Consider the following 21,857-nt stretch of genomic DNA (forward strand, 5'->3'; position numbering starts at 1 on the left):
GAAGAGTCGGGCAAACACAATTTCAAAAAGTCCTTAATGAGGGAAAAATAAAACCTATAAAAGGTCGTATCGACCTAATGCGTAAGAGCCACTACCGCTAGCCCATATGAGAGGTCATACCAACCTAACGCGTAAGAGCCTAAAGGCCAGCTTTAAATTCAAAAATTTAAGGGCCAATGAGCTTGAGTCGAAACCCGACTCGGAGATCGAGCCCAAAATAGTTACCTAAAAAATCCTAAGGGCAAATGCGTAAGAGCCACTGTAGTCAGCCTAAAATCAAAGGTCGCACCGACCTAACATGTAAGAGCCACCATCGCCAGCCTAATCAAAGGCCGCATCGACCCAACGCATAAGAGCCAGGATCGGTTTCTAAACCTAAGGGTCGGTAAATCCACGCCGAGTTCCCGACATGTGGACTGGGCCCTGAACGTTCGACCTTCGACCGTTATGATCAATCAGCAATAGCTAAAACCCAAGGTCTAAGATCTCGGACCGAATATAAAAAACATCACACATTATTCCTGAAAGGCAAAGGAAAAAAGAAGTGATAAAAAACGAAAAGCCATCTATATATATTGCTCACAAAGGTACGTTTACAAGGCCTTTAAAAGCCCTTACATGGAAGAAATCAAACAGAACCCTAATCTATCATCGGTTGTACAACTTCGACGGCTCCATCGGAGGTTGTGTCCCAATGGTTCCGGCCACGGCCCCAAGACCTTCAATGGCCTCTTTCCCTATGAGGATTCCGCCTTCATTCTCATCATCTCCTAGCCACTGCTCGACACACCTGCAAAAGCAAACAGGGCAGCAACTTTCTTCTCTAGGGTCTTCACCCTCTTGAGCTCGGCAGACAGATCAATGCCCCCCGCGTGTATATCCTCGAGATTCTTCCTCCGAGATTCTAATCGAGCATGCTCCACGGCTCGAGTCAATTTTAGTTCGGCCCCTCGGGAACTCTCCTGGCTTGAGCATTTATTACAACGACATCCTCTTTGTTCAAGGATATGAGCGCCTCAGCTTCAGTTTTGATCCCGGATAGCGCAGTAACTAACTCAGTATGGAGACTTGTATACTTGTCACTATACGCCCTTGCATCATGAAGTTGGTGCCCAACTAAGGCCATCTTTCCCTAAAGGCAGAATAGCCTATGAGACACTTGTACTTGTTTCGCTTTGTCATCCCGGTCCCTACACTCCATAAAGTTTTATCCAGACACTTCAACTTAATCAAAACAAGACTTTTAAACACCTCCGGAATCGTGTGATGCTCATTTACTTGGTGTGGATGACAAATCAGCATCCACATTATATTCTATGCCAAAATAATATTACTTAACAAAATTTTAATTTCATAAACAAAAAATAAAATAAAAAATCAAAAAATTAAAATGAAAATTAAAGAAAACCCCTCCTCCCTTCTTCAAACCTACCCACTCAACCTTCTTAAAAGAATAACCCACCTATCATGGCTCCTCCATCATGAGTACCACTACTTCCTTCACTCCTCTTTTAAAGAAAGTTATCTATTCATGAAAAATACATGAGCAGAGAATTAAGTCTTTTGAATTTTTACTTATTCCTCTACCCAAATTTTGAAGGGCTATGAAAAAATTTGAAAGCTAGAACCACCGAAAAAATGGAGGAGACATGGAGAAGGGGAAGATGACATGATGGAAGAAGAAATACACACCAAGGAGAAGATCTAATGAAATAGGGCATCTTTCTTCTCAAACTACAAAAATCAGATCAAATGTGTCAACATGCTGATATCTGGCAAACATTCAGACAAAAGCAAATGGAAACTAGGTAACCTGTTCAACAAGATGAGTCTCCTCACAGTCGTGACGAGTCACCTCAGCTTGAAACTAGGCGAAGGTCTGATTATAAAGTGCCCTGGACTGGAGCCATGAAAGAGACAAGTTAGAAAGACAAAGATCAGGACGACGGGCAGAATTTACAAAACTACCTACTCACAAAGACTGTTCATCTCACTGAAAATGAGTAAGGCATCGAGCTCGGGGATTTTCTCGAGTGCGGCTAAAGGCCTTTCAAATGCATATCTACCTCCAATGGGCACCCCATATCGAAAAGTTCTTTATTCTGGGCATCCTGCATTTTCTTAGGAGGTAGGATCGTTCCCAGGGGAGAATCACTCACGTCAATAATACCAACGAGATCAATCTGGGCCGTCTCTTGTCCCTGAAGGGCTTCCGAACTGGGTTCCTCCAAACTGCCTACCAAATGCGCCTTAGCTCGAGGAATATTTCGGCCATAAGCCGGCTCAGGGACATTACCCAATACCTCATCGGTGGCCTCTTTAGCCCGAGGTTGGAAAATGATGTCACCAAGATCTGACTTGGAAGCCACCGTCTCTATGGTATAAGGGTCGATCGGGTTTTCCCCTCCCTCGGATGCTATTGGGAAATCATTTTTGCCCTCGCCTTCAGCTCGGGGACTCCCCGCTACTTCTAAAGTTAAGGCTGCTGGGTTAGCCTTAGGTTCTTTCACTTTGGTCTTCTTGGATTCCAAAGGCTCAGTCGACGATTCCCTTTGTCTTTTCTTCCCTTCATCGGGTTTCAAAGTATTCGCTTCACCAAGCGGTGTTTCCCTCATCAAAGGGACCTCCCCCAGACCTACGCAAATGCAAAAGGTAAACACTGGTTGTGAGGACGCTACCAGCAACAGTTGTTTTAAAAGGTACAACTATGGCAGGAGTAAAGGCTCACCATGGTCCTTGGCTTCGCATCGAGCTTAGGACAGATCACGCCACACACTCTCAACTAATGGGCAAATCGAATCCAGCTGGTCGACCCATCCTGAGAGGTCCTTAACCGCACCAGGGTAAACTGCAATGGCTACATCAGCAGAGGAAGTTAGTGCATAGGGAGATGTATCTAAAAAAAGCAAGGGAATGTTAAATAACGTATCTACTTACGTTCCATGTTCCACCTTTCAGGGAACGACATCCTCTTCACTGGAATTAGGTCCGAAGTCCTAACTCGGATAAAACAGCTCATCCACCCTCCATTCCTAACTTCGTCGGTACAAACAAAAAGGATCCTCGAAGCTCGACAGTAGAGCTTAATCAGGCCCCCACGGAAAGGTCGGGGACTATACATCGTAACCAGGTGATCGAGGTTGAAGGGCATCTCATCAATCATGTTCACATAATACCTGATCATATAAACAATGTGCCAGAACGAAGGGTAAATTTGGCTGAGGGTCACTCGATACCATTTGCGGGAAGTCGAGAATCACGGGGTCTATCAGAGACAAGGATGGCCCCATCGGCCCAAGGGTAAATAGGTAAGTATACACACTAAGAAAATCGGCCTTGTATGTTGTTATATACTCCTCCCAAGAAGGGATCTCCACAAGCACCGCGTCCCCCCAACTGCAGTCAGTCTTCACCCTTTCGATGTCTGTTATTGAGCTAATATATTGAGACACAGGCTCGCATCATCCCGGCTTCGAAGAAGGTTTTTCGATCTTGAAATCGAAAGCCGTTGCAAAGGACCCTGGAATGCATTCCCCAACGCGAGGGGGCACTGCTTCTTTGCCTTTAGACGAAAACAAGGAAGAGAAGGCTACACTTTCTTGAGGGACAGAGGTGGAGTTTTTTGCCATTCTCAAAAGATTTCAGAAGAGGAAAATAAAATTGCATTTAGAAAAGAGAACCAAAAGGAAAGGTAGAAAAAACTCTTTTGAGGGCTTGGTGGTGTAGTGAACAATAAAGAGCAAGAGAAGGAGTATTTATAGAGGCCTAACACGGACGATGGAGCAGGCCAAAGGATAACCAACCGCTGTAATCAATTTGAAGGTTTTTAAGGGCTGTGTGTACGTGACCTTTTGGCACATCATTTTGTCGCACCAATCGTTTGACAGGGCGTGACTACCGTCGTAATGGAAGTATCGATCACTGTGTCTTTCCCTTAGCTTCAAAAAGGCCTCAAAGTCCCGGGGGCGCAGTTCAAAGTTTTGACCTCGAGGGTTCTTCACACCCGACCTCGATGTAGCACAAGTCGATGGTTATCATGGATAAGCAGAAAGTTCCCTAGGCATGTGGTCCGAACTGACATCACCTACAAGAATAGTACCAGTCTACACCAGACTACTAGGTAGTTGTGCCAGCTACTTTACTTTGTAATAAATACATACATACTATGATGGGATTCTCTCCTCCTACATAAAGGGGACATTTACTATTTTTTTGGAACACACAAGATATCATTCTTACAACATTGAATATCCAGGAACATTCTCTTTGCTATCTAACACATTCTCTCTTGACCCTATTATTTACATTTATTGCTTGTATTCATCGTGTTCTATTTATTGTTCTTCAGTTATTGCTCATTATTAGCCATAAAGAGACGCCATCAAAGTTATCATAGTTGTTAATCCTCCGTTGACTGTCCTTAGTCGGGCATCCGACTCGACCTCGAGGCCCAAAATACGCAAGCCTCGAGGCACCGATTTTCAGCCATTTGGTTTGATTATTGCACTGTCTACGAGCTCTTGTCTTATCTTTTGATCTTTCACTTATCATCTATTGTCTAAACAACTAGAATAAAAATAGGTCACGCATTTTCAGAACCACAAAATCAAATTTAGTTGTTATTACCATTTTTACGGTAAACAAAGGGAAGATAACTCTCAATCAAGCAATAAATCCACAATAAACTCTTCCCGAAGAAGACAATCCCCCAATATTTGTGAACCATCAAGACACCCAGAAATATCTAAAGTAGATGAGGATCAAGAAGGCATGGCAGATGAACCAATCCTAGAAAAAAGACATGAGCCCATGGCTTCAAAACCAGTTGGAACTGACTTGCACACATTCACCTTAGATGAAGGTTTCAAAATGGCCTAAAAGGATCCAAGACTTCTATACTTGGATGGTGACAAAAAATTTGATGGAACAAGAAAAGTACATCATCATGTCAGAACTAACTTCGCGGTTTTCAGGAATCCTCAGAATTACCGTTGTAACCGTTAATTCTAGCTATAGCCACTACTCTGAACTCTATCAAATTCATTTCTAATTCTATATACTAGGCAACATGACTTAAAACTAATTGTAAAACATGATATGACTGTTACTGTATTTACAGTTTGCATTCGAAGCACAAAATATCCAAAATACGATAATTATTAACAATTACATGACAGTCGTGTCATGATTAAAATGAACTCATATCCGTATCTAGATCTTCAGATTAACAGAGAATTAACGGCAAATACACATTATTTTCAAAGCTTACAACTAAATCTCATAACTAGTTACATCTCAGAGGTTACAACTAGAGTCTGTTAATTACATTTTGTAAAGGAATTCACGTAGATAGGCACTCTCCAATAAGGTATATTAATCTAATCTAGTATCAAAATCCAAAACACAGAAGATAAATTTTCAGCCTACATCTGACTAGCAACTATAACCTCGATATTCCTAGGATTAAACTTTTGGCTTCATATTTGACAACCTGACCAATTAATGACTAGATCTGTGTGTCACAACCACACAAGACAATAACAACCTCTTCTCATAGACCATTACTACACATAATTGTATTTTTTATAATTAAATTCACATTTAACGGTCATAATATAGAAATCAACAACAGAACAACATCAAACTTGTCATGGAAGAACCATGATTCACATTTCACACACTATCAATCTAAAATGAACATATTCTCATTTGATTCTAGTGATGAACACATAATCAAAAGAGTATTTAGTACCTGAACAGCAATAAGAGACCTTCGAATAGCGAAATACAAGAAGTAAATTCAAGTTGATGTCCAGCTACTAATTGAAAGAGAACAACAATAAAACATCGGATAATCCCAGCTAGATCAAATTTCGAAGCCTAGAGATGCAGAGGGTTTGTTTTTTAATCAAATAGAAGCAACTGCAGATTTTTTGATTTGTTTTCAATATAAAATCAACCTAAACATTACTTAAGAGTTCTTAAGATATGGAATCCTCAATTCCAAAATTTCCAGCTTGTTTTCCTGTGTTTTGGAGCGTGAGTGTGAGTGTATAAATGTGTGAGTTAATTGAGAGTGAATGGGTGAAAAGAGTGTGGAGGGTGATGCTATTTTTATAATAGAATTTCAGGACTGCTTGCAGTTATTTTCTTTCTTTTTACTCTTGTTCCCCCTCTTATTACCTCTCCATCCCTTAATACCCGACCCCATTTCTTTCTTTTTATTCATCAGTCCTTTTTCTACCACCCTATAGAACCTTCCTAAGACAATAACAAAAGATTCCCTAAAATTATCTTCCCCAATTACCCCCCATTAGGTCCTAGTTAATAACATTCTTTCATTTAACCTTTTATTTTACATTAAACTTTACTCCATTCTCCTTTTATCTATTTCACAAGCAGACCTGGTAAGAATTATCCCAATTCCTCTTGATGTCAACAACAAATTCAAATGACAGAATAATTAATTAAAACTAAAATTCAAAATCTAAATCAAAGTAGAACTGCACTAATTAAAACATTAATTTAAAAGCTAACCTAATCATGTGACTACTCAAACACAGTAAAAAATTCAATAACCAACAAGTAATCATGCTCGAACTGATATGAATCAAGTGCTCAATTATTGTTCTTCCTAAATCAAGTAGATATGACATGATTCTATAAGGACAGTAAAATTTTCAAGTTTCAACAACTAGTTGCACGTATCAAGGTACATTTGAGATTGAAAGAGTGAAAAAGAAAAGAAGATGTTGCACCTATCTGATTTACAACGAAACGATAGAGAAAAATCCTAAAGGAGATGGCTGGTCAATGCTAGTTTACTAAAATCTGGCTACCAATAAATGACTCAAAACATACATCAATTGATAGTCTTATAAAGAGCTATCCATTGAGGTAAATTTTAGCCGTAAAATGGCTAAAACAAACAGCAACAGAAGAGGGGGAAAATGGAGGCTAGGGTTTAGTTCTTATATCTACAATCGTGAAATTATAGTAGGTTTTTGAGAAAACGATTAATGGATTAAAGATGAGGAAGAAGTGAGGAGTATTCGGTAAATATTTAGGAGCAATTGAGGGTGGTCTGCCACCGTGGAGAAACTTTCGGTAGGCGGCGGACAGTGGCAAGAGGCGTGTTGTAGAGAGGAAATGTGAGGAGTGCGGAACCAAAATATTGTTAATTTTTACTAAAAATACTAAGTGTAAAAAAAAAAGTTACCAAAGTATATATAACGCCATTAATAGTGGCGCTATACAGTAACGTTAACTGTACTGTTACTGTATAGCGCCACTATTAGTGGCATTATACTGACAAACTTACATAGCGCCATTAATAGTGGCGCTATATGTCTTATACCCTGACCCCACCAATAATGTCTGGGTTCAATAATTTAAATGTGTATAAATCCACTTTTTGTGGCGCTATATACAAAAAAAAAAAAATTACCCGGCTAGCCATTTTCTATATAAACATCGTAGAATCGCCCCAACTTCATTCAAATTTTTTTTTAACTCTTGTTGGTTTCTATTGTTGTTAAATTCTCCAGCATTTATGCATAAAAATGAGTGTGAGAAAACGTTCAGTGATACTCAAAGTAACCGGAAGATATCCGTATTCCGTTACGCCGCAAGGGGTTGCTTTTTACTCAGAGTTTAACATCGACGATGATGACACTTTGAGTGATTTCTTGAGGACTCCGGACGAATGCCGGGAATTTCTTGTAATCACAATGTTGGAGATGTACGTGAAGGTCGAAGACGTTCCAAAAAATGAGGTTGTGCGTAGTAGAGATAACCCCCAGTCATCGGGTGGTTATTCTGGATCAGTTTTTGCCGGACATGTTCCAGATGAAAGAATTTTTCTTGATTTAAATTTATCACCGTCGGCGAATGAGCAGCGAGAAAATAATTTATACCCTGCTTTCCATAATTCACAAGAAGAGTGGTAAACTTCAATTTTCATTTGTGTTAATATGTATATTTTTGCTTATTGAATAAATTTTAACGCTCATTTATTTAATAGGGGGTACCAGCCGGATATGAATTTTACAAGTGACCCATCCGGTAGTCATCACCTAACTGAAAACGTCCATCATGGAATGTCATCACATTACAACTTGTAAGTGAAAAGCTACAGCCATATATAAAGCATTTATTAATTTAGCAGCTTATATTTTTGTTGAAATGTGCAGTGAAAACGAGCAAGTTGAACTACCCGTACTCACTCAATTGCCCGAAAACGACGTATTACATCAGGATCTGGCAGATGAACAGAGTGAGGAAGAGAACAGCGATTACGATAACAATGCCGATGAATCGGGAGACGAGACACCATTTGCTCGTGAGGATGGTGATGAAGAGGACGGGGAGGAAGGACCGGATTTGAAGAGAGCCCCCCATAGACGAAAAGTGAATGAGTCTGAAGTGTCGTATCATTCAAGGGAGATTCCTTATATTGATAACTTGCCAGCCGTGCCAGATGTGGAAGCTCTCACACGGGATTTTGATGAAATCCGGACAACAATGTGGGATGAGTCTAGACCAACGGTGCTTGCAAAGGGGATGCTTTTTTCTGATAAAGCACGCGTAAGCAGGGCTTGTAAAATGCACAATGTTAAAGAGTGTCGTGAGATTCAGGTATCAGAGTCAAGTCCGACGGTATACAAGGCTATTTGCCGCAGGTGGTTTTGTCCATGTAATTGGATGTTGCGTGCGTCGAAGAAGAAAACAGGTATGTGGAAAGTGGGTAAATACATTCCCACCCACACATGCGAAATGGACACTTTCAACGGGAATCACTTCAACGTGGATATTGACTTGATATCTCTTGTACTTATTCCGCACATCGAAGCGTCCATAAGGTATAAAATCAAAGAGTGCATTACAGCAGTCTACCAGGAATATGGCCACACAATTACTAAAAGAAAGGCATATCTTAGGCGCAAAAGAGCGTTTGAAATAGTCTATGGTAACTGGGATAAGTCATTTGCAGATCTGCCTAGCTACATGGCTGCACTGCAGCACTTTAACCCCGGAACAGTTATTGAATGGAAGCTTGAGCGGAGTCCGGGTAAACCAGAATATATATTCAATTACGTGTTTTGGGCGTTTAAGCCAACAATTGATGGTTTTCCGTATTGCCGGCCCTAATATCCATAGACGGAACTCATATCTATGGAGAGTACGATATCAAGCTATTGATAGCCGTGGCTGTGGATGCAAATGGACAGATATTTCCTCTAGCCTTTGCTATTTGTGCAAATGAAAGCACAGAGACGTGGACAATGTTTTTGAACCACTTGAAAGAGCACGTTGTCAAACATCGTTCAGGTATTTGTCTAATATCTAATCGGCATGGGGGTATATTAAGTTCTGTGGAGAACCTTCCTGCCTGGCAATAACCTTATGCATACAACCGTTACTGTGTGAGGCACTTTAAGGCCAATTTCAAGAAGGCACATCCCAAAAAAGATCTACATGATTTGATGTGGATGGCAGCAACAGACCACCAACAACGTAAATTCCGGAGGCATATGGATTCTATCAAGCAAGAAGACGATGCAGCATATCGTTGGTTAATGCGACATGATCCTGAAAAGTGGACGTTGCATGCAGATGGTGGCAGACGCTAGGGAATTCTTACTACAAACGTGTCAGAATCCTTCAACGGGTTATTAAAGTCGGCAAGAGGATTGCCCGTCACAGCTATGGTGCGTATGTCGTTCAAGCAGATGGCGGAGAGGTTTGTACAACGGTCTGCAGCTGCAACGGAATTGATGGAAAGGGGTGTTGAATTTATGCCAGTGCCTATGAAGAGATTAGAGAAATACAGACGACGAGCACACTGGCATTCCTTTTTGCAATATGATAATGAATGAGGTATTCTTGAAGTTCGCACCGCTATCCATAATAATCGGGGTAATAATGTACATACTGTAAATGAATCCACAAGGTTATGCTCATGTGGGAAATTGTCAATATACCACATGCCTTGTTCACATGCCATCAAGTGTTTTCAACGTGTTGGTTATGCGGAGACCAACTATATTGATCAACAATATAGTGTTTCCAAATACGTAAACACATATAGTGGTCAGCTGCAACCAGTGGGTTCTGAGCATTACTGGCCCCCAGAACCATTTAAAATGGTGTGTAACAAGTCCTATTTGCGTAAAAGACAGGTGCAGAAGAGAACGCGTATACGGAACCAAATGGATGTTAGTGATATCGTATATGCACGCAAAAGTGGTATATGCTCGCAAACAGGCCACGACCGTAGAAAATGTCCTTTGGGTGGCAACAATAATCAAGCTCAGGGCGGGTGTTCTTCTATTGTACCTAACTACCCATGAGTTCATGTTGTAATAATAAGTTGTTATGTATACGATTTAAGTATTTATGAAAAATATTTTCTTGTTTGTTAATTATGATTTGTACTTTCCCTTTTTACCTATTTAAATAATAATTTAATATAATTATCGGTATATTTATTATGTGTGTTGTCTTGTCGCTATCACGATATTTAATACACAAATTATATATATGGCTCTATGTGTGTCTTGTCTTGTCGAACTGAAAAAGCTGAAAACATCATGATATGGCGCCATTAGATATGTGTGACCGGCTGACATAAAGTCGTCTCGTCAACATCATGATATGGCGCCATTAGATATGTGTGACCGGCTGACATAAAGTCGTCTCGTCAACATCATGATATGGCGCCATTAGATATGGCTCTATGTAATATAGCGCCATTAGATATGGCGCTGTCTAATATAGCGCCATTAGATATGGCGCTATGTAATATAGCGCCATTAGATATGGCGCTATCTAATATAGCACCATTAGATATGACGCTATCTAGTATAGCGCCATTAGATATGGCGCTATCTAATATAGCGCCATTAGATATGGTGTTATATATGTATTGTTTAGCCTATAAATAATGGGGTCATTGTAGTTATTTTGTGTGCTAAAAATTTCCCCCAAGAAATATTTCATTAAAAGTAAGTAAGGTTTTTATTATAACCAAATAGTTCACAAATGGCTCAACCTGGTCGTCCACCAATTTGCTTATGTGGAAAACCATGCATGATGGATTGTGGGTGGGAAGGTGCTAACGTTGGACGCCGCTATTGGTGCTGTATGAACAAGTTGTACAAGCAACCCGACGAACCTACTTGTGAATTTGATGAATGGGCTGAGGAACCATGTTATCAGGAAAGCTACAGGGATAGATTACAGGAATTTCATAATATGTTGTTATACCAGCATAGAATACAAAAGGAGGCAGATAGAATTATTACAGATATGAGGGAGAAACTAAAGGAGGTGGAAGATAAAAAATGGAGAGCTGAATGGAATTGTGAAGCACACAAGGAACGCAACAAAAAATATAAACGAGAACTTACGGAGGTGAATGCGAGAGTGAAAGAGTTAGAAGAAGAAAAAGAACAAATGGAAGAACGATTTAAGTGGTTGGAGCGAAGAATAAATGACAACTGAGGATGGAGCATTTACGTGTATGTGTTTAGTGTCATTTTCATATGTCATGTCTTTTTATTATGTTGGCCTGTTATGTTTGTGTTTGTGTTGTACTAATGTTTTCCTTGTTTGTTGTACTTAATTTTATTTTAATTTAAGTGGAAGTTAAGTTTAAGTTGTTGTGTTACTATACCAAAAACTATAAAACGAAATTTGAACTAAAAAAAGTAACTGTCATATTCGACTAAATATTGTTGTTAATGTACAAAAAAAATATTATTTACACCAAAAAAACAAAAATATGGAAGACCGAATCAATGTGTCCCGCATCCGGTGTGTCTCAAAGTAGCCGTTGGCCTGAGGCGCATCCCCTGCCGCCCGGGTACGCTATCAGGATCATCATCATCAAGTCGTCTCCTTATGGCCGGATGCGGCACAGGATGACATGTATCGGTGGTGCTGTCAGGTCCAGTAGAAGGCTACATAATAATATCAAACTTAGTATAGAAAACTACATAACAATTCACAAAAATATATATTGTCTTACCATAATCGTGTCTGGATCCTGAATGTAGTCATCTGTCGCAGCATCGCATGAAGCCTAAAAAAGTAAATTAATAAAGTTAAAACAAAATAAATAAGTTATAGTAAAAAAAAGTAATAAAATTAATACTAATAAACTCATACCTGCGCATGTGATGAGCTGCCATAACTCAGTCGGTGCCCACTATCAAAATCTCGGATCGGTCGAGACTCATCAGTGGTAGACGGGCCAGGGAAATATCTACCCAACTCCACTCCTTGAAAATCCGAGCCCATGATCAAGAATTGACCCGATGGGGTCACCTGCGACGTCCCTGGAGTGTCATAAATGCCAAGGCTGTAAGACGGCATGTCGGTCTCATGCATGCCACCTCCCATATCAGCAGCAACATCATCAGCAGGAGCCTCAAAGCCCCCTTGCTGGGGACCTCCTCTCCGCCCACGACCGCGTCGTCCAACACCAGCAGGTCGTCGTGGAGCAGCAGCAGCTCGTCGGCCACCACCCCGTGGCATACCACGACCTCGCTGGTATGTGGCTGGGTCAACATAATCTGGCTGGTGTGCCAAACGCTGATCCGATCGGCCTCAGTGCAGTGTCTGGGCAGCCACATCCATTATGCGACGACTATAGTCCTGCATGATCACAGGGTCGTGGACATAACTCTGCATCTGCTGCCCCATACGATATACGGTATGCAATCCAATCGCCTGCACAAAAGTTTTTAATATAAACTACGTATTTGACTAGAAATTACTATTAAAGTAATTGATAATAACAGAAAACATACCAGAGCCTCATGTCTCCCGGCGTATGAGACGTATCGACCATCTACCTGATGAACTGGGTTCCCGATAAAAAGTCGGGAAACAGTGCAGTACCATGCCATATAAACGTCGATAGGAAAGTGTTGCGGAGCTGGGGTCAAGTCCCCTCGGCTGTCCCAAATACCCAACTGCGCTGTCAGCCACTCAATAAATGTGTCGTCCACTCTCATCCTATAATCCCTCTCATAATGTAAAGGGTCCCATGCAGGCTGAGTCGGTATAGACTGCGGAAATCCAAACTGACGAAATACTCGCTCTGAGGCATGATGCTCAACAATATCGAGGCACGTAAGAGGGACGGAAGCCCTCCAAATATGGCGACCGTGCGTGCAATACGCTGGCAGGGTACCTATCAGCTCTTCGTTGTACGGCGTCCAGATGAACTATCAAATAATAACACAAACCGTTAGTTTGCGCAACACCTAGTTAAAAATTAATTGGTAAGTTTAGTTAGATATTCACCTGTGCATCCTCCAGAAAATCCAACACATCCCTACAGAATGGGAGATTATGATGGCCATGATACTCTCGTGCAAGTCTACGATGCAATACCCACCTACAAGCTAGAGGGAGATCAGGAATATGTACATTAGCCGGTAGTTGTGGTAGAGGTGGCCGAAGTTGCAGAAATCGCTCCCACACCCAAACCTAAAACAGAAAGTTGACGTAAAGATTAACTCTAACTAGGTAGAATTGGAACTAAACGACAAATTATTTGAATAAGTTGTCACCTGTAGAAGTGGCAGAAAGCCACAAACATCTCTCTGTGTGCCCATGGATGCCCGGCACATCTGCATGTACAAAAAAGATAGGACAGCACCACCCCAGCTGTAGCTGACTGTATCATCAAAGTCCGCAATATGATGCAGAAAACGAAGGCTCACTAGGTTCCCCGAAGTGTTCGGGAACAAGACCCCCCCAAATAGAAGGAGCAACAACAGCCTCGTATATTGCTCCACATCCACCTCCGCTGAGTCGTCGGTGATAGTATCGTGGATCTGCACCAAGTGGTCTCTAATGGGGACCAACTGCATACGACTACTCCCAATTGCTACATCTGGGTCCTCGGACCTGAAGCCCGTGAGCCTGTGCAGCATATCCATATATGCAGCCCGGTTAAAATATCTCATGTTCCCAGGCAGTAAAACTGGCAAGCCATCGGTGGACAGGCCATATAAAATCTCGACGTCCTGGAGTGTGATGGTGGCTTCGCCGATGGGCAGATGGAAAGTGTGCATCTCCGGTCGCCACCGCTCAATCAACGCCGTGATCAAAACATAGTCGAGCTGTATCCGGCCAATGCTAATGATCCTATATAATCCCATCTCCTCCAGGTGATGGACCACACGGGGATGTAGAACGCGAGGAGGAGTCAAAAACTCCCACAATAAATCCACTCTCCTCCCCCGAAAAGTCTGCGTAAGCAACTCTCCCCCCCATATATGCTCGAATCTATGCTGGGGCTGTAGGGGTAGTAGCTCCGACGTCCGAGGGCCGGGATGTATAGGTGCATCCATGTCGTCAACTGAAAATTCATAATTTTTAATAACTATCATTAAAATTTATGTGTGTTTTTTATAATTTAAATTCATATTTTTAAACTTAATTGTATAAAATTATATATAAACTTATGGGTTTCGTGCCCAGTGGTACAAAACTATCATTAATAATCTTATATTTTTTTAATAATTTTTATTCATATTTTTTAATAACTTAATTGTAAAAATTATATATATATATAATTTTTATAATTATGGGTGTCGGGATGTATAGGTGCATCCATGTCGTCAACTGCAAATTCATAATTTTTAATAACTATCATTAAAATTTATGTGTGTTTTTTATAATTTAAATTCATATTTTTTAACAACTTAATTGTAAAAATTATATATATACTTATGGGTTTCGTGCTAGATTTTCTGAGGCCCAGTGGTACCAAACTATCATTAATAATTTTATGTTTTTTTAATAATTTTTATTCATATTTTTTAATAACTTAATTGTAAAAATTATATATACCTATATATAATTTTTATAATTATGGGTTTCGTGCTAGATTTTCTGAAGCTCAGTGGTACCAAACTATCATTAATAATTTTATGTTTTTTTAATAATTTTTATTCATATTTATTTAATAACTAAATTGTAAAAATAATATATATATATATATATGGGTTTCGTGCTAGAATATAAGATAATTAAACAATTACTACACAATACTACGCTACAAGGCTCTACATTTTACTACGCTAAAGGGGTCTACGTTTTACTACGCTAAAAAGGTCTACGTTTTACTACGCTAATAAAGTATACATTTTACTACGCTAAAAAATAATCTAAACTAAACGGCATAAAAACACATAAATATACATGAGGATATTAACAAACACATTTTTAGACTAATTTACATATTTTTATACAACACTAAAATTAAATTCGGATAAAATTTAACATGCTAGTTTCGGAAAAAATAAACACAAACCGAAATAGAATACATACAAATCAAGTAATATGCATTGTTATAAAAGTTTCAACTTAAAATAAATCGAAATACCTCGATTTAGAATTTTTGAAATGTAGATAGATCGAAATTTTGACTCCGGAAGAGTGAATCCACAATAACATGAAGCTCTACTCGACAGTGAGACCACAAATATTAAACTTTTATGTGACGGGGGACCCAAATTTTTTTTTTAAAAAAAAATTAGGGCAGATCGGTGGTGTGGGGGAGGGGGACCAGAAGTGAAAAGAGGGAGATGGAAGACGGAGATGGAACGAATAAGAAGAAGATGGGGGGATAGGGGTATAGCGCCACTATTAATGGCGCTATGTCTTCAGGTATAAGACATATAGCGCCACTATTAATGGCGCTATGTAAGTTTGTCAGTATAACGCCACTAATAGTGGCGCTATACAGTAACGGTACAGTTAACGTTACTGTATAGCGCCACTATTAGTGGCGTTATATATACTTTGGTAACTTTTTTTTTTACACTTATTTTAGTATTTTTAGTAAAAATTAACAATATTTTGGTTCCGCACTCGAAATGTGAGAGGGGTCTTTGGGGTAGGGGTATGAGTTTAGGACCGTTTTATTGGAATGAATAGGGCTTCCAGACTGCCAGAATAGAGGCGATCAAGGGTTGAGATCACTCTACGCCAAAATGGTGTCGTTTGGAAGAGGTAATGAAGCTGGACCAGGTTAAGGTGGGTCTGGGTATTGGGTTGTTGAGGCAAACGACACATGGAGCAGATGGCCCTTTTTAAGTTTTGCTCTATATTTCAAACATTAGCCACCTAGTTCGTTATTCCAAATTCAACCTGGCTTTTGCAAAATTAATTTGCTTACCAAATTAATCTAACACTTATTTAATTAATTAACTAGAATTGTAGGTTAAGGAAAAAGATAATTAATTAAACCTAGAAACACTAATGTATTTTGTGATTTTATGCTTGAGAGATGCAATTATCATGCAACTAAATGCTAAAATACAATTAACTCTATAATGTAAAAGATGAATGATAAAAAATATTTATGACTTTTCATGATTTAAAATGTTTCTAATTATGCTAAAAATACAAATAAATGCCAAAACAATAAAAATAAAAATAAAAATGAAGGAAAATTCCTACAATTCCATGAAGGTAGTTAAAACTATTTTGAAGTATTTTTTAGGAGTATTTTAGGGATGGGGCAAAAATTACGTGCTCACAACTATGACTCTTTGCTCGAGAACATGAAGAGTTTTCGGCCAAAGATAAATTGAGCAATCATGAGAAATTTTTGTCTATTTGATACTCCGTGAGAAGCATTTTAAAAAGTTTTAACCGAACCTTGCTTCAGATGTTGCCTACATATCCTTTGCTATAAAGGAATCAAGTTAATGTAGTCTGAAAACTTGGTAGGTGGGACTACCGAAGAGTTGTGATCTATGGTGTTGCTTTGTTACTGCTTGTTGAACTTCTTATTACACCAAATTACAATAAAGAAAACTAAATATGCCTATCAGCTATGAGTTAAAAGATTCTTATCTATAAGTCTTCTAAAACTTGATTTTCAGTCTTGACTGGTTCTTCATGCAGACTCTAATCGGAACCTTAATGCTTGTTACCTGCAGGGTCTAGCTCATTCTTCTATGACTTCTTCTAATCAAAACGGGGAATGCAATACTCGTAACTTCAGTCATGTTTTGAGCAGTCCATATATTTTCATCTGCTTCTGCATTTTGGATTCACTTCTTTTTCCTTTTCTTTTCTTTATTCTAGGTTGAAATTTCTTCTTTTGGTTATCTCAAGCCTTGTGCCTTGAGGCAAGACTTTCTTAGACACCAAAACAAACAAACAAACAAACGAACCCCAGTTTTCACTAGGAAATTTTTGTGAGTTATTATAACAAAAATTCTAAACTAACTCTTTATTTAAAGCAATAAAATGTCAAGAATGGTGTAACCTGGGGGACACATGATCCTTTGGGAAAGGTGCACCCTAATTGTCCACTGATGTCTGAACTAAGGATTCGTGTACCTAATATTGGGAAATACGACTAGGGAATGGTGTACCCTATATTAACAATGATATCAGGGAGTGGTTTACTTTGAATTTAAGATCAATCAGCTATGGAATGTTGTACCTGATGTTGGAAAACACAACTTGGGATTGATGTACCCTATACCGATAAAGAGACTAGGGACTGGTGTACCCTATATTTACAAAGATATTAAGAAGTGGTGTACCCTGCATTTAAGATCAATCAACTAGGGAGTGGTGTACCCTATATTAACAAAGATATTAGGGAGTGGTGTACCCTACATTTAAGATCAATCAACTAGGGATTGGTGTACCCTATATTGAAAAACACAAGTAGGGGTTTGTGTACCCTATACTGGTAAATAGACTAAGGAATGGTGCACCCTTACGTCTAAACATACTCATAAACTAGGGAGTGATGTACCCTATACTTAGAATGATATTAGGGAGTGGTGTACCCTACATTTAAGATCAATCAACTAAGAAATGGTATATCATATATTAACAACGATATCAGGGAGTGGTGTACCATGCATTTAAGCTCCATCAATTAGGGAGTGGTTTATCCTACGTTGGAAACACAGCTAGGGATTGGAGTACCATATACTAGTAAATAGACTAGGGAATGGTGTACCCTTACTTCTAAACATAATCATCAACTAGGGAGTGGTGTACCCTATGTTGGTAAAAGACTAGGGAGTGTTTTACCCTATATTTAGAATGATATCAGGGAGTGGTGTACCCTGCATTTAGGATCAATCAACTAGGGAATGGTGTACCCTATGTTGGAAAAATACAGCTAGGGATTGGTAAAAACCTATACTGGTAATGATATTCGGGAGCGGTGTACCCTGTATTTAAAATCAATTAGTAATGATATCAGGGAGTGGTGTACCCTACATTTAAGATCAATTCTCTGTGTTGGAAAACAACAGTTAGGGATTGGTGTACCTTATACTGGTAATGATATCAGGGAGTGGTGTACCCTGTATTTAAGATCAATTACTAATGATATAAGAGAATGGTGTACCCTGCATTTAAGATCAATCAACTAGGGAGTGGTGTATCCTATGTTGGAAAATATAGCTAGGGATTGGTGTACCCTATACTGGAAAGGATAAAAATAAGTGATGACCTCTTGGGTCATCACATATCTAAAGATCATCAACTGGGGAGTGGTGTACCCTATGTCTAAAGATCATCAACTGGGGAATGGTGTATCCCATATTGGAAAATACAGCTAGGGATTGGTGTACCGTATACAGGTAAAGAGACCAGGGAGTGATGTATCTTATATTAGCAATGATATCAGGGGCTAAGATCAATCAAATATAGTTAAGGATTGGTGTACCTTATACTACCATGATTTTGAATTTTTTTTATAGAATGAGTAAAATGCGGGAAAGTAATCTGAGAAAACTTCCCTTTTGAGAGTTTTTTCTGTTGCAAACCTATTTTTAGTCTCCGCGCGATTTCTTTCGGTGGCACTTGCTTTTTGCGAGGTTGTTTTTCCTGCATTGTGTGTTTCCTATTTTTCAATAAAGAACAATTGTCAATATAATTTGGTGGTCAGTTTTGTGACCTTGATTACTTTAGTCACTCGATCTCGGCCGATTTACTTTCGAGGATGCTTCCAAACAGCAACTGTTTATTTCCAAAATACCACTTGCATTTCTCGCCCCAGAGAACCTTTGGCTTTTCAAAAATTGCCATGACGATCAGTCGCGTGGGACTTAACCTACTCAACTTTATTCTGCCTTTGTGGGCCATTCACCTTTGACTTTTTTCCTTTCAAAGTTTTTAATTTCAGAGTATTGGGAAACTTTTGGCTTTACAAACTTTCCCAATGACTGTTAATCACGTGGGAATTAACCAATTATGTTTATTTTGCCTTTGCGTGCGCTTCAATATGATTTCCTTCTTCAAATGTTTTCAATTTTAGAGCATCGGCCAATCTGGCTAGTCGGGGTTGACTTGATGCCTTTGCTGAGGCTGGGTGCCTTCGAATATATACATGCTTCAAACGAAAACCCTGTAATCGGTCTTGCCATATTTTCTTTGCCTTATTTTGGAACAAAGTTAGAATGAAGGTGATTCAAAGAAAAACAAACAAAGGAATAGAGAATGTGTTTAAAACAACAGATGTCCCTTTTGGGGAATAGAAATAAAGACTTATCAGGGAGTATACGCGGGATTCAATGAGCATGACATGCCTTTTTGATTGGATGCGCGATCTGTGTAAACCATCCGTCCCTTAGAAACTCATCACAACTTTTGCCTCAAAACCAAAAACTCTGCCTAGACTATGTTGATGCCATGGTTGCGAGGATCCTCTTTTCGATTAGTAGTGCCCTTTGCAGGTTTTCACCAGCTGCCCTCTCTCATTTCTCTTCTCATCATCTCCTTATAGTGGCATTTGCAGGTTTTCACTAATAAGACTCTCTCATTTTTATTTTCTCTACTCACTATCGCCATATGGTACCCGTGAGGGTTTGCATGAATAAGACTCTCTAATTTTATTTCTCTCATTTCTTGACGGCTCCAATTCCAAATATTCGTGACCTCTAATTTTACAAATTTTCACCAATTGGTCGGGAGGACTTGAAAGGTATTTGGTAAACAACATTCGGATTGAACTACAACTTTGGAATCTTTTGGGTAAACCGTCACTAAAATATCATAACAGTTTCCCCAGTTTTTACTTTTGGGGAAATGTTGATTTTTGTTTGGTGTGACCAAACCCCAGAGTTAGGCTGCGTACGTATCCATTCGGAATAAGGTCGGACGTAGTTCAATTACATGAACTTTGTTTTTTATTTTTTTTGTTTTCTTTTTCCTTTTTTTTAATTCCTCTTTTTTCTTTTTCTTTTTTTATTCTTTTTCTTTCTTTTTCTTTCTTTCTTTTAAGTACAAGGATCCAAAGAGAGTGATCAAGGAAAAAGTATCTGGATCAAAGGGTTTGTAAGGGGTTGATAGTGTTTGGGTAGCGAGAATGAAAGCCTTCGTCATTCCAATAAGAGAATGTTAACAACAAGTAAAGGGTCAAACATAGTACCTTTTGACTATGTCCGTATTAACTGTGTCTTGGGGATATTTCCTTCAATGTCTCCTAAATACAATGCACCCTTCGACAAAAATCTAGTTACAGTGTATGGCGTTTCCAATTTTGAGGAAATTTTCCTTTAGCTTCTTCATGATGCTGGAGAATATGCCTCAAAATGAGTTGCCCTACTTCAAATTTCCTAGGCCGCACTTTCTTATTGTAGGTACGGTTATTTCTTTGCTGGTACAACTGACCATGGCAAACTGCGGCCAATCATTTTTTAGCAATCATAATATATTTTTCCAACTAGGTTTTGACCCATTCTTCATCCTAGATCTCGGCTTCAATAATAATTTGAAGAGAGGAAATTTCTACTTCAACTAGTATCATGGCTTCAGTTCTATAAATCAATAAGTAAGGGGTGGCTCTAACTAATGTGCGCACGGTCGTACAATATCCTAATAGTTCAAAAGGAAGCTTTTCATGCCATTGTCTGGAACCCTGGACCATTTTTCTGAGAATCTTTTTGATATTTTTGTTTGTAGTTTCAACGGTGCCATTGGCTTTCATTCGATAAGGAGTAGAATTACGATGCATAATTTTAAATTGCTCGTATACCTCTCTCATCAAGTGACTATTTATATTTGTAGCATTGTCCGTAATGATAGCTTTAGGAATACCAAAACGACATATGATATTGGAAATGCACAAAATGCATCACTGTTTTCTTGGTGACAGCTTTAAAGGTAATCGCTTTGACCATTTTGTGAAATAATCAACTGTAACCACAATATTTGTGTCCGTTTGAAACTTTCGGCTCGATTTTCCCGATAACATCCATGCCCTAGGCGACGAACGACCAAGGTACAAACATGATATACAACTCCAAAGGCGGAAAGTGAATCAAATCGCTGTTTATCTGACACCGATGACACTTGCGTACCAAATTGAAATAATCTTTTTCCATGGTCATCCAATAATAATCTACCCGGAGTATTTTCTTTGCAAGAACATACTAGTTAATGTGGGGACCACATAGTCCAGAATGCACTTTGTTCATGATTCTCTCCACTTCTCGAGAGTCCACACATCTCAACAGATTCAGATCTAGAGTTCTTTTATACAAGATTTCTCCACTCAAGAAGAAATTACTAGCAAGCATTAATGTTGATACCCAATTTTTTCTGTATATTTTTATATGTAAAATACTTTCAAAATATATATGTATATATATATATATATATATATATATATATATATATATATATATATATATATATATATATATATAAGTATATAAAAATATATTTATTATTTTTCTTAATTTTAAAGGCTTTTAAAATCAATTTATTGCTTTATTTTATCAAGAAAAATCCAATAAGTGTCCAAAATTATCATTTTTGGTGATTCACTTATTGAATTCTCATACTTATGC

The 21,857-nt window shown here is 38.8% G+C and overlaps 1 protein-coding gene across 1 annotated transcript; it reads right to left on the bottom strand.

Annotated features, from left to right (window-relative positions):
- Positions 1-11,773: 11,773 nt before the first annotated feature.
- LOC142162578 (uncharacterized) lies at positions 11,774-12,604 on the bottom strand. The gene is made up of 3 exons (XM_075218844.1): positions 12,172-12,604; positions 12,032-12,085; positions 11,774-11,963 (listed from the first exon to the last, which is right to left on the bottom strand). Exons 1-3 carry the CDS (start codon positions 12,538-12,540, stop codon positions 11,799-11,801), a joined length of 588 nt encoding a protein of 195 aa, XP_075074945.1. The 5' UTR covers positions 12,541-12,604; the 3' UTR covers positions 11,774-11,798.
- Positions 12,605-21,857: the final 9,253 nt, after the last annotated feature.

This window comes from Nicotiana tabacum, chromosome 8, assembly GCF_000715075.1.
Source record: "Nicotiana tabacum cultivar K326 chromosome 8, ASM71507v2, whole genome shotgun sequence".
Classification (NCBI taxonomy): Eukaryota; Viridiplantae; Streptophyta; class Magnoliopsida; order Solanales; family Solanaceae; genus Nicotiana; species Nicotiana tabacum.

What these genes read in the sequence shown, in the direction of transcription:
- LOC142162578 (XM_075218844.1), bottom strand. Translation starts at nt 12,540, where the DNA reads ATGCCACGGGGTGGTGGCCGACGAGCTGCTGCTGCTCCACGACGACCT. An exon ending in GCAGCTCATCACATGCGCAG is followed by an intron (nt 12,086 to 12,171) that starts GTATGAGTTTAT and finishes TTACTTTTTTAG; the next exon opens with GCTTCATGCGATGCTGCGAC. An exon ending in AGGATCCAGACACGATTATG is followed by an intron (nt 11,964 to 12,031) that starts GTAAGACAATAT and finishes ATTATTATGTAG; the next exon opens with CCTTCTACTGGACCTGACAG.